The sequence below is a fragment of the Teleopsis dalmanni genome, chromosome 1 (assembly GCF_002237135.1).
Source record: "Teleopsis dalmanni isolate 2A chromosome 1, ASM223713v2, whole genome shotgun sequence".
Classification (NCBI taxonomy): Eukaryota; Metazoa; Arthropoda; class Insecta; order Diptera; family Diopsidae; genus Teleopsis; species Teleopsis dalmanni.
In genome coordinates, this window is record NC_051846.1 from 186179690 (window position 1) to 186192707 (window position 13018).

Genomic DNA, 13018 nt, shown 5'->3' on the forward strand with positions numbered 1-13018 from the left:
GTACTTATGAGATCGTAGTAAGTAGTGGAGAGAGATACTTATTAATATTTCCAGCTGTTACAATACAAAAGTATCCTACACTGGTAGGATATCTTTTAATTTGTTGGGTATTTTTTGGTGGATTGTACTACTTTGAACCAGTTAAAGAAAAAATAAAGAAAAGTTTTATAAAACTCTTGAATATAATATACTCGCCGAATAATAATTACAATGAATTTAATTTACTGTATCCGATATATATTCGTACCGTAGATAATCAAGATACTTACCTGGAATATACGGATAGTTTAAGTGATGAACAATTTTATAACGAAATAGATGATTTTTACCATAGTATGTATCATTTAATATATATAATTTATTCAAAAGTTTTTATTAAAGTTTTCCTTTAAGACGATTTCATGGATGACTGACAGTACGAAGGTATTTTTAACCAATTAGCATTTATATATATATATATATATGTATATTTATATAAACACATTTGGTATTTTATTCAATGTAATAATTGCTACTTAATATTTATTTAATATTTAGTAATAGTATTAATTTTATTTGATATTTTAATAAAAAGTTTAAATAGTTATTTAAATAGTTTTTATTTATCTATTTTAATTCAATAGTTTTGTTTCTATAAACTTTAGAAAATGGCTAGTCCTTTCAATTTTTTGAATTTCAAATTTTATGTTAAATATTTTTGTAAATTTTTATAATTGAATTAAAGCAAAATCTATTAACTTTGAGAAAATTTTTAGAAAAATGCATAATTTAATTTCAAAACATTACTTAATGTGTCATTAATGTTAATCGATTTTAAGTAACGTTTTTAATCATATTTCGTACATTATCGAAATTGAACTTAATTTATTAAGTATTTTCCTCCACGATAAAAGCTTTTTAATATTATTTTGCTTACAATTATATTGACATTTAAGAAATGAATGTATTTTCACACATTTAAGAAATTCCTTTCTTTTTGAATTTAATTTGAAAATGATTATTGAAAAAATGGCTTTATTGGACGATATTAATAGTTAGGGAAAAAATTAAAATAATTTAAATTAATTATGTTGAGGCTAGTTGAGTCAGTGCACTTTTATTCTCTATTAACTGCGAGGTTTCTTCAAAACCCCTCTTTGCGCCTTGACTAGATTATTGTTTATCACTTCATCAGACTAAGCAATAATTGACCTCAGATCTGCATACCTCCCCGAGGAGCCTGTAACCATTCTGAGATTTGATAACGCGGTGTTGGTAAGTCTGTCAGATTTCGCAAATAGTTTCTGGACTCTATCCTTTATGTATTTTTTGATGGGATCAATCTTGAATCTAGGATGTCATTCATCCTAATGTACCATGGAACTTTGAAAAGTCTTTTCAGAGCCTGGCTTTGTGCAATTTCTAGCTGTTGAATAGTAGTGTTTGAAAAATAATTTAAAATTGTGCCATTTTTGTAGAAAGAATAATAAAAACTGTTTTATTTGAAGAACCCTTAAGTTGTTTTTGTAATCCAAAAAACTACTCTAAAATTCTTTACATTCTACAATCTTTACGTATCTACAATCTAAATTGAAAATAATATTTAAAAAATCTATACCGTTTGTATACGTATATATTACGTACTTTAAAAGAACAATGTATTATATATAAATAATTTATATATATAATTTTTTATATTTTTTTATTTCATATATAATTTCTCCGGGTCTGTTGCTATAAACCCTGAGAAAAGAGTCATGAAAAATGATTAGGTGGAAGAAGATAATATATATAGGTTTTCAAACAACGATAATTGGACAAATGTCTATAAATGTTATATTGAGTCTTTTCCGAGTTAGAGCATTTGGGCACTTTTACTCTATGATGGCTGGGGGTTTCTGCAGAATCCCACCCATATCACGTTGTTATAAAGCAACAAAATATTGCTAAACTTCAGTTTAAAGCCACTGAAGAAACTGGCTGGACAAAGTCGGGAGAATATAAGCATTAGAATAGATCAAGGTTTTAAGGTCTTCGCTATGTCGCATCGTCGTTTTTACCAATCATTATAACAATAATATTAATTTCTAAAAAGAAGACTGAAAAGACTGCGATGACTACTGTAATAAGTAACACAATAGTCTTACTAATCTTATTTCAAGAACGCTTGGAAGTGTTGAAAAGAGTATTTCAGTAATTCTCATTGCTTTACCTAGAACTTTGACAGTATATGCAAAATAGTACATCCTATAGCTTCTAAAGAATCCTTGTTGGATCTGAAAACCTCGACGGTAAAAGTTGTGGTAAAAAGCAGAATATTGTAACAGTTGCAAATCATATTAGGCATGTCTAAATTTTCTTGAGTATTGGGGTTTATAATTATTAGTAATTTACCGTAATGTCTTAATTTTCTGGAGTATTACTAATTATGATTTATTCTAAATAATATAAGTATGGAATGTTCTTATACTTCTTGATTTATATAATTTTTTTCTTAAAACTTATTGATCATTTTCACTTCTTTTATACAAATCCATAGACTTGTTAAGCTGTAAATTCTTTGAATTTTCCTATTACTCATATCTTTCAAAAAGAAAACTTATTTTTAGAATTATTTCATCCATGGCGCCAATGCAATATGTGATATATACAATATGTATTTATATATATTTTTTCACGAATTTATGGGATTATTTTCAATTGACAACGCGACTAACAATAATCGCAATATCAATTCTTATTTTGTATTTTTTTTATATTTATAATCTGATATTGCCGAGTAAACAAGTAGCCAGAAAATACCGATAAACGCGTAATTCCACAACAAGTGACGTCTATTGTCAAATGGGTGAAAGAATATTATAAATTTCGCTACCGTTTTAAGAATATACGACAGTCAGGCGATTTGTAATGGCCTTTGCTGTATATAATAAAACGACTTAATACTTGAATAGGTAATTGATTAGTTTTGATTGCTTTCTAAAAATATAAGAGTATATCATATATTTTTATTTAATTAGATTTTGTCATATTACCAATATTAAAAATAATTACTGTAATATATACCATATTAATATTGATTTAATATTGCTTTGAATTTTGGAATTTACTGATTGGATTCTAAGTTAGTGAAATTAATTGAATAGTTTTTCAAGTGAAATTTTAGATGAGACCTAATTAGGTCTAACGATTACCTATTAGTTGTATCTACAAAAATTTATTATATTCATTATACAGTTTTTCAGTCAATCAAACTAGGTTAAACTTTTGACTCTCCATGACTTCAATTAGCGCCTTCCTACTGTTTTGCTTCCACATTCTCGGAAGCGTTCGGTTGTTTATGAAGGCAGTACTTGTCCATTTCAATTGCTGCTAGTTACTTAAGTTTATTGAAGAACCGCATACCTAGGGTAGCTGTTCTTTACCTCAATAGAGCAGGGAATGAACAGAAAAATTGTAAAATAATTTGTAATATCTCCATCTGATTGCAGAAATGACAGTAAATATTGTGTTGAACTCCCGTTGTGGCCACCAGATTACTTATAGCGAAGAAAGTAGTGATTACTGCCGTCAGTCTAGAAAAGTCTCCTTTATTATTGTTAATTAGTAATGTTTGCTTCAGATGGTGATCTGGATGTAGTATTCTAATAACCTTATATGGTATGTTGCGAGATTTTTCGATGCATAATACATCATATAAAGTAGCGTGAGCACTATTTTTGCAAGTTTTTTTTCCATAGCAGATTCCATAGCTGATTAGGGATTCAGATTGGACAGAAATATTTTCCATTAAGTAGGGGTAAAATCAAGACCTGAATTGTAGATTTTGAATAACATAGCACTGCCATTTTATATTTGTATTCTGTAAAAAGCAATCTAAATATTGTAAATTGTGAAGACTTTTCATTGGAAGATATTAGACGAATTAGGAAAGAGTACAGACTTTTTGATATCTACTCTTTCTGAGTATATACACTGCAATTGTCCTTTTTTTCTTTGAAGACAGAATTCATGTTAAATGTCACTCTCGCGATGATGTTTTATCTGAAAATTTTGCGCTAGTTTCGTTAACAGGCATCCATGGCCTTAGGTTCTTTCTTTTCATAGGCCTGCTTACCTTAAATTTTTGAGTCAGATAGAGTCAGAATTTTAACGAAATAATTACTAATCAACTTCATTCAATACAATCAATTGGTGCAGTAAATGTTGTAGATTTTATAATAAAAGGATTTTATTTCAAACCTGTAGATTGAAACCTAAAGTTTCTACAGATTTGAGTTTAAGAATTTAGAAACCAGTTATCCTTTATAATATATTTTACACGTACTATTAAAAATATTGCACAGTAGAAATTTTATTTCATTAATGAAATAAATTTTATTTACAAAAAATATTATAGCTTAATAAATAGAATACATTAGGATGTCCTAATAATTTTTTGGCATGGATAAAGACTAGAAAAAATGCGCTTTTATTTAAAAAAATGCTAAAGTTGCTTTAAAAATAAATATAATTCCAGCCTTACGTCTTAAGTCCAGGTAAAGGTGAATGTTCCAAATTAGGTTAATTTTAGAAAGAATTCGACTCATCTTAGTCTATATAAATATTTGGTATTGTTTTGTTGAAATTATGAGCATCAAATTTAGGTACACCGGGAAATTTCCAAGCTAAAGATCGAAGATATTTGCTAAGGTTTATTTACGTGTTGAGATATCACTAGGTCAAGGTGGAGGTCGACCTCTTTCATTACTCGCCCATATACTAAAATAAGTTATTTATTTTCCATTTATTTGGTTGTCAAATTGAATATTTACCTTAAGATTGCACATGTAAATTAAGTTCTACAGGATCAAAGTATCGTCCTCTGCGATATACTAGATCAACTGGTGCGGGCCTCTTAAACTTCATTAGTAGCCACAAATGAGTTACTTTAATAAATGACCTAATGTAACTAATCTGAGATATTCCACCTAAGAATACAATTGCCATAAGCATATAGCCTACTAATGTTGGTTCTTGTTCTGTGAGTGTCTTCGTCGTTTTCCAAAAATACATCCATGACATGGAGTCCACTACTTCACCAACCAGGAATAAAGCATAATAAATTGACAGAAACAGGTAGCTCAGGCAAGTAATGCCCACGATTTGAGAGGGATAAATAAAAATTCTCAATATATTAGCACAAGTTGATACACGGTATTCCTTAGCCCATACGCATGCAAGATTGCTTAACAACAATACCATTCCAAAAACGAATGCGCAGGATATCAATGCCAGTGTAGGTTTCTTACCAAAATTTTCCGGATCCACAATGTTACTTATGTTCCATACAATACCAATTATCGACATAATACATTGCATATGACACTCATAATAATCAAGTATCCATTTCATTGTTTCGTTAAACATGTTGGATACAATATATATAGTACTATATACTAAAATTTCCTAATTGAGTTTTTAAAATAATTTTCCTAAATTTGAAACACACAAAATGGTTTAAAAAAAAAAATGAAAAAAATATTTTACGAATGTTTATTGTATAAAATATCGAGATATGTTTCAAAAATATAAGGTAAATTGATTTAAAATATGATTCAATGCAATGTTAAAATGATTCTAGAACACAGTTCCAGTTCCAGAATATATTTTTATATTAATTTTTTTATTAATATAAAAATATAGGATTACACAAGCGACAAGTTTTTAAGTTTAAGCAAACTTTAGCACTAATTAACAACTGGGTTTATAATGGGTTCCAATATATGAAAGATTCCAGAACGCTGTATTTTGTTTTTGTGATTTCGATTTTGATTCTGATTTCGGAAAGTGTATATAGAAAGTCCTGAAGTTGCAAATCTCGCTTTAAACCTTTGACTTTAGGGTAAGAAGTTAAGCGTCTAAATTTCCACGTCAAACTTACCTTAAACGTTCAAGTACATTAGTGTGAAGAGGATTTCGCTGTTGCTAAATTACTTATCGATACAACTCAGGATCATAAAGATAAAATAATAAGTAAGTATGTATATACACTGTGGCGACCCAGTTGGCTGTGCATTTATTGAATTTAAAAAGTAAAATTCAATTTCAAATATTTTTAAGTTTTTTGTTTGGATTGAGGAGAACGTTCCGATTTTTCTCTCTGTAAAAAGTTGAATAAAAGTTTATTAACATTGAAAATTTTTAGAGTTTTATTAATTAGCAAGGTGAACAGATCATTGCTAAATTGGTGACCCCGACGTGATTTCGAAAAAGTTTAAATTTAGAAATATTAACTTCTGAGCTAAATATCTAATTATCGAGCTGTGATGTCAGTTGCAGACGAAGGTGTAGTAATGGCTTCTGATAGTGGAAGTGTCGTAAACCGTGTAGCAGTGAAGGTGCCACCGTTTTGGCACGAGCGACCGGAGATTTGGTTTGCTCAGATCGAGGCGCAATTTGCAGTAGCTGCCATTACGAGTGACATCACACAGTTCAACACGGTAGTAGCAGCGATTGAGTCAAGTGTTATCGCCGATGTAAGTGATGCAGTGCTTCATCCTCCTGAAACTGGAAGATACGCTAATTTAAAGGCTTGCATCATAGAGCGGTACAGTGAGAGCGAGCAGCGGAAGATTCAACGGTTGTTGTCAGAAGTTGAACTTGGTGATAGACGCCCAACACAGTTGCTAACGAAGTTGACAGCGTTAGCTAAAGACAAGGTGAGCGATGAGTTCCTTAAGTCTCTTTGGCTGAAGCGTTTGCCACCACAAGTGCGCGCTATTCTGCAGGCATCGAACGTGGCACTAGCAGAACTGGCGAAATTAGCAGACCGTATTTGCGAGGCGGGTGATTTTCAACAGATAGCTGTAGCGTCAGCCTCTGATTGTCCAGCCTATTCTGAGAATGCTGTGATTTTACGAAGGCTTGAGCAAATCGAACAGCGTCTGAGTCGTTTGGATTTACGTCGTAGTGAGTCGGTGCAAAGTCGATCGTCATTGAGGAGACGTAGGCGAACTCGTTCCCGACCAGGAAGTCATCCAGATTGGTGCTGGTATCACGAAAGGTTTGGTGATAGAGCTAATGCTTGTCGGCAGCCCTGTAGTTTTGTGGCAAGCTCTCATCAGTCAAAAAACTAGGCACTCCTTCTACGTCGTCGAGCCGAGAAGGGGTTAGTGTTCGTATAGCTCGACTTAGTATTAAAGATCCCGCCACGTCGACCGTTTTTCTCGTTGATACTGGTGCGGACATATCAGTTTTACCGAAGTCGTTCTGTCGTTGGAAGCAAAGGGCTAACAGTGTTGCATCAGTTAATTTATATGCCGCTAATGGTACGCCTATTCAAACATTTGGCGAGCGTCGACTGCTTTTGTCTTTGGGTTTGCGTAGAGATTTCCCGTGGACGTTCGTGATTGCGGATGTTAGCTGTCCTATTGTTGGAGCCGACTTCCTTAATCACTATGATTTGTTAGTGGATTTGAAAAGGAAGCGGTTAGTTGATTCGAAGACGACTTTGATGATGAAGGGTAAGGCTGCTGTGTCTCAAGAAGATACTGTGCGTGTGTGTGGTTCAGTTTCAGCTTATGCTGAGCTGGTTAATGAATACCGTGATTTAGGCATTATGAGTGCAAATCGGATGGGTTTAGTTACTAAGGTTGAACATTGCATCGAGACATTTGGTGCGCCGTCATTTGCTCGTCCCCGACGTTTAGTTGGAGCCAAACTTGAAGAAGCCAAGAAGGAATTCCAATTTTTAGTCCAGACAGGGATTTGTCAACCTTCGAAAAGCTGTTGGGCAAGTCCACTTCACATGGTTCGCAAAGGCGATGGAAGTTGGAGACCGTGTGGCGATTATCGCATGCTCAACGCGCAAACTAAACCTGATCGGTTTCCGATTCCGTTCATTCATGATGTGACGAGTATTCTTCATGGTAAAACTATGTTTTCGAAGATAGATTTGCAGAAAGCGTATCATCAGATACCGCTTGCACTGGCAGACATTCCGAAGACAGCTATTACAACTCCGTTTGGCCTGTTCGAGTTTCGCTTTATGACTTTCGGTCTCCGTAATGCTGCCCAGACGTTTCAGCGTTTTATGAATGAGACTCTAGGTGATCTTAATTTCGTTTTTGAGTACATCGACGATATTTTAATTGCGTCAAAAGATGAAGCAGAACACAGAATGCATTTGCGACTGGTTTTAGATCGACTTAGAGAAACTGGTTTGACCGTGAATTTTGCCAAGTGTAAGTTCGGCTGTTCCGAGATCGAGTTCCTTGGGCACGTTATTAGTGCAAAGGGTTTACGTCCTCCGGAGAGTAAAGTTCAAGCTGTTCGTGATTTTCCTCTGCCAGCAACGGTGAAACAGCTTAGACAATTCTTAGGCATGGTGAACTTTTATCGGCCGTTTCTGCGTAACGCTGTGCAGAATCAGCAGCGGTTGTTTCATCTTACACCAGGTAACCGCAAGAATGATAAGTCGGTGATTTCTTGGACTCCAGAAGATGTAGAGGTTTTTGAGGCTTGCAAGAATGATCTTGCCCAAGCTACGTTGCTTAACTTCATGGCTCTGGATGCACAATTGACGCTCACGACTGATGCTTCAGACGTTGCGGTGGGTGCTGTTCTCCAACAGGTAGTGAAAGGTGTGACTCAGCCATTGGCATTTTATTCAAAAGGTTTGAGTCCAGCGCAGACTAAGTATAGTGCTTATGATCGTGAGTTGACTGCTATCTATCAAGCTGTCCAGCATTTTAAGTATGCATTAGAGGGACGTGATTTCGTCATTTTTACGGATCAGAAACCATTAACGTTTGCGTTCAGGCAAATAAGTGAGAAGGCATCTCCTCGTCGTGCAAGACAGCTGGAGTTTATTAGTCAGTATTGCACTGATATTCGTCATCTGGCTGGTGCAGATAATACGGTGGCTGACTCTTTGTCTCGGGTTGCTACGGTTCAGTTGGAGGCAAATGTTATTGAGTTAATTGCTGAGGGGCAGAAGACTGATGCAGAGTTGCTCGCTCAGCTGAAGAGCCAGTCTGAAGATGGTGTTGGGTTGAAGAAGTTGAGATTGCCGGATTCGAGTATTGAACTGTACTGTGATGTGTCAGGCAGTCGTGTTCGTCCTTTTGTTCCCGCAAACTGTCGGCAGCTGGTACTCTCGAAACTCCACGGTTTGGCTCATCCTGGTATTCGAGCAACGCGGAAATTGGTGCAGGCTAGGTATGTTTGGCTTGGTTTGGTTAAGGATGTAGCTGTGTTTGTGCGTAGTTGCATTGCGTGTCAGAAGTCCAAGATTCAGCGGCATACTAAAACACCAATTGGTTCGTTTGCTGATATTGATAGTCGGTTCCAGCATGTTCATGTTGACATTGTGGGTCCATTGCCTTTGTCTCAGGGGAAGCGTTATTGTTTGACTTGCGTCGATCGTTTTTCTCGGTGGCCTGTTGCTGTGCCTCTGTCGGGCATTACGGCAGAAGAAGTTGCAGCGGCTTTTATCGACGGTTGGGTGGCAAGTTTTGGTTCTCCGCAGGCTATTACCACTGATTTGGGTTGGCAGTTTGAGTCTGCTGTATTTCGGGAACTGACGAGATTGCTTGGAGTGAAACACTTTCATACCACGGCTTATCATCCTCAAGCAAATGGCATGGTGGAACGTTTCCATAGAACATTGAAGGCAGCCATTCGGTGTCATTCCTCAAGTAATTGGACGCAGTCTCTTCCGCTTGTGTTGTTGGGATTGCGAACGACACCGAAACTAGACCTAAATGCTAGTCCTTCAGAGATGTTGTTTGGAAATCCTCTTTGTGTTCCAGGGCAGATGCTTTCGGATTTCAAGCAGAAGTCGTCCGAGACTGATTTTGTGTCGGCGTTGCGAAGGGCTTTAGCTAAGGTTAAATCCGTTGAATCAACAAGACATTGTCATCCATCTGTGTATGTTCCGCGTGACGTTATTAATTGTAAGCACGTTTTTTTCGAGTGGATCGTGCTCGAGCTCCACTTGAGCAGCCTTACGAAGGTCCATTTGAGGTGCTGAGTCGTAGTGAGAAGACGTCTGTTATTGTTTGCCGTGGGAGAGAGGTGACTGTTTCAAATGATAGGTTGAAGGCGGCGTACTTAACGTGTGATGATCTTGAACAGGTTGTTCCAGAAACGCGTCAGCCTTCAGCGCTGTTGAATGGTGATCAGTTAGTGACTTCTGGTGATTGTAGGCGTGAATCCCTGTTGCCGATTCCGAAAGTGACACGAGCTGGTAGAGTAGTGCGTTTCCCAGCAAGGTTAGCGGAATTTCGTGATTAAGAGTGGTGTTGTCGACTTAGTTGTGGTGTCGCGTTGTTGCTAGTACTCCATCGCTAGGAGGGGGTACTGTGGCGACCCAGTTGGCTGTGCATTTATTGAATTTAAAAAGTAAAATTCAATTTCAAATATTTTTAAGTTTTTTGTTTGGATTGAGGAGAACGTTCCGATTTTTCTCTCTGTAAAAAGTTGAATAAAAGTTTATTAACATTGAAAATTTTTAGAGTTTTATTAATTAGCAAGGTGAACAGATCATTGCTAAAACACATATTTAATAATGTATTACTTTATAAAGAATAAAGAGGTTTTTAATAAAAAGAATTGATATTGACAAACATCATAGTTTGGTGTGTGACAAACGATCAATTACAGAAAGACTTGAAGATTGCTTGGATAAGAGACGAAATAAAAAGCTTAAGTTGCAGGTACATCCACAGACTTGAAGTTCACTTAAATTTTCTTGTCTGCTAAACAACAGTGAGAAAACAAGACGATTAGATCTATTTTATAGAACCTGAAAAATTTTAGAAATTATGTATGTATACATAGGCTGTATGTATACATCCATATAGCTGTATGTACGTATATATAAATTGTATGTATAAGAATTGTGTTGTTGTTTCTTCATTAATGTTTTAACCTCTACATAAATGATTAGGTTTTTTGGAGTTATTAGTTATTACACTAATCATCCAAATATATGCTATTTTATATACATTATAGTTAATAATATTTGTATTGGTCTATATTTTTATTGGCCAAAAACAAATAAAATCTATATTTTTTTCTTTCTAGTTTTTTTTCGTCATAAAAATTTATATTTTTTCGAAGTTTCTAAATATATCTGAATGTAAAATATTTTATTCTATTGTATCTATTTTATAAAAAATATGGGATTAAAATTTTTAAATTGAAATGAAAAAAAGTTTTTATTATAAAAACTTATCTGTCAAAACATTATTTGTATACGTAGTCTTATATCAAAATTTTAATTTATTTTTTAATCATAAAACAAAATAAATATTATTAATAATTGGCGTGTGCGAAGTTTATCACTAAATCTAGGGATTTCCGCTTAAATATATCTAAGAGGTAGACAAATTCAAAAAGTCTTCTGGAAGTATGGAAACGTCAAAGGGGATTGTCCATGATAAGATTTCTCCTTAATAATAATTTGTTAATCATACGTGATAAAGAGAACCTTTCCACTTTATCAAAATCGTATGAAGACAAGATAAGTAGCTGCATTAATTATTTTGCATTTAATTAATAAAAATTAATACTAATATGTATTAAATATATCAATTTACTATCTTTTATTTAGACTTGATGGATATTTATATATCAGAATTTAAAAATATTAATATATTTTTATACAAAATAATCTCTGACTTTTGAATAAAACGGCGCCACATGGGATATTTTACGCGCAGAGTTTGATAATATATTCCTACATCGACATACGAGACATACGCCATCGTATTAAGACATAAAAAGAGGCAATAGGAATTAAGTACATCGATTTGGATATAGTTGTTTTAAATAGTTAATTTGTTAAAATGATAGAATATCGTAGAATATAGCCAATTTCATTGGAAATAATAAGTAAATATTATTAATAAAAGTCTGGAAAAAATTTAGGTTTTTCTGTGTACTACTTGATAATCCCAAATTGTAAATATTTGAATCCATAAAAACGTTATTACAAATTAATCTTTCTTGATAACTGGTACCTATTAGATTTAGTAATAAAGAAAGATTTATATATAAGTATTTTCGAATATTATTTGAAATTTTAACTCCTTATTTAAACTAAAAACACGTTGAGTACTGAGCTAGATTATTCGCAACACGGATATATCAATATAGTAAGGTCATAGTAGCATTAAAAATCTTAAAGATCTATCACAAGAGAAGGAGGAACTATAAACAATGAACTATAATAGTAATGTTAATAGTAATAGTTTTTAGAATACTTTTTTCGATATCAAGAAAACTATCTGATATTGTTATCAGAAACTTCATAAAAGAAGAAGTATACTTAACCACTAAAATAATATAATGAACATAGATAACAATATGCTTGAAAGAGAAATGACAGAAGATCAATACACATGGAACGATATATGCAGAGAAGCACCTAACAGAGTGCGGTTTAAGAGAATTGTGCGGCCCTGTGCTACTAACAGGTAGCTATACGTTAGTTGGTATATCTTAATAAAGACAAAAACTGTCGTACTTATTATAATAAGATGTACCGTAGAGATATCATTCTTATAATGAGTTTTCTGATAAGCTACTGCCATGGAAATCATGTTGAGAGTTTGAATTTCAGTGACTCTTGTCGAAATTGTAACCACGATGAGAAAAGTGTTTTACAATTGCTTTGTTACTGTAAATATGTTATACATTTAATTTTACATTGATTAGTTAGGAAAGTTCTAAATTAAGTAGAAAAAGATTAAAAGATATATTGGGATTTAACAAAGCAGGAATTTATGTGCTTACTAGAATGTTTACGGGACTTGTACTTTTGTATCGTTGTTTAAATGGATGTTTGGACAAACTTAAAGTGAAGGAAGTATCATGATGAGAATAGCGCTCGAAGTTGCAATATAAAAGGGTTGTTTAGCTCGTTTTTTTGGAAAACTTATAAGGATTCCAAATGAGATTTAGATGACTTCAAGTGAAAGTGTTGTTATATGTATTAAAATGTAACAAGTCAACCTAATGTAACTAATGTACTGCATTTCAAGATTTATGA

At 33.7% G+C, this 13018-nt stretch overlaps 2 protein-coding genes across 2 annotated transcripts; one reads left to right on the forward strand and one right to left on the reverse strand.

Moving 5' to 3' along the window:
- Window positions 1–4378: 4378 nt before the first annotated feature.
- Window positions 4379–5461, reverse strand: LOC119672393. The gene is made up of 2 exons (XM_038083429.1): window positions 4794–5461; window positions 4379–4740 (listed from the first exon to the last, which is right to left on the reverse strand). The coding sequence occupies exon 1, from the start codon at window positions 5386–5388 to the stop codon at window positions 4795–4797; it is 594 nt and encodes a 197-aa protein (XP_037939357.1). The 5' UTR covers window positions 5389–5461; the 3' UTR covers window positions 4379–4740; window position 4794.
- On the forward strand, window positions 5387–7097 carry LOC119666894. The gene is made up of 2 exons (XM_038076171.1): window positions 5387–5407; window positions 6405–7097. The coding sequence occupies exons 1-2, from the start codon at window positions 5387–5389 to the stop codon at window positions 7095–7097; spliced, it is 714 nt and encodes a 237-aa protein (XP_037932099.1).
- The last annotated feature ends 5921 nt before the right edge of the window (window positions 7098–13018 follow it).

Excerpts from the sequence above, each read along its gene's own strand:
- LOC119672393 (XM_038083429.1), bottom strand. The coding sequence starts at position 5,388 with ATGTTTAACGAAACAATGAAATGGATACTTGATTATTATGAGTGTCAT.
- LOC119666894 (XM_038076171.1), top strand. The coding sequence starts at position 5,387 with ATGTTGGATACAATATATATA. Across the intron at positions 5,408-6,404 it reads TGTTGGATACAATATATATA|ATCGAGGCGCAATTTGCAGT; the intron begins GTACTATATACT and ends TGGTTTGCTCAG.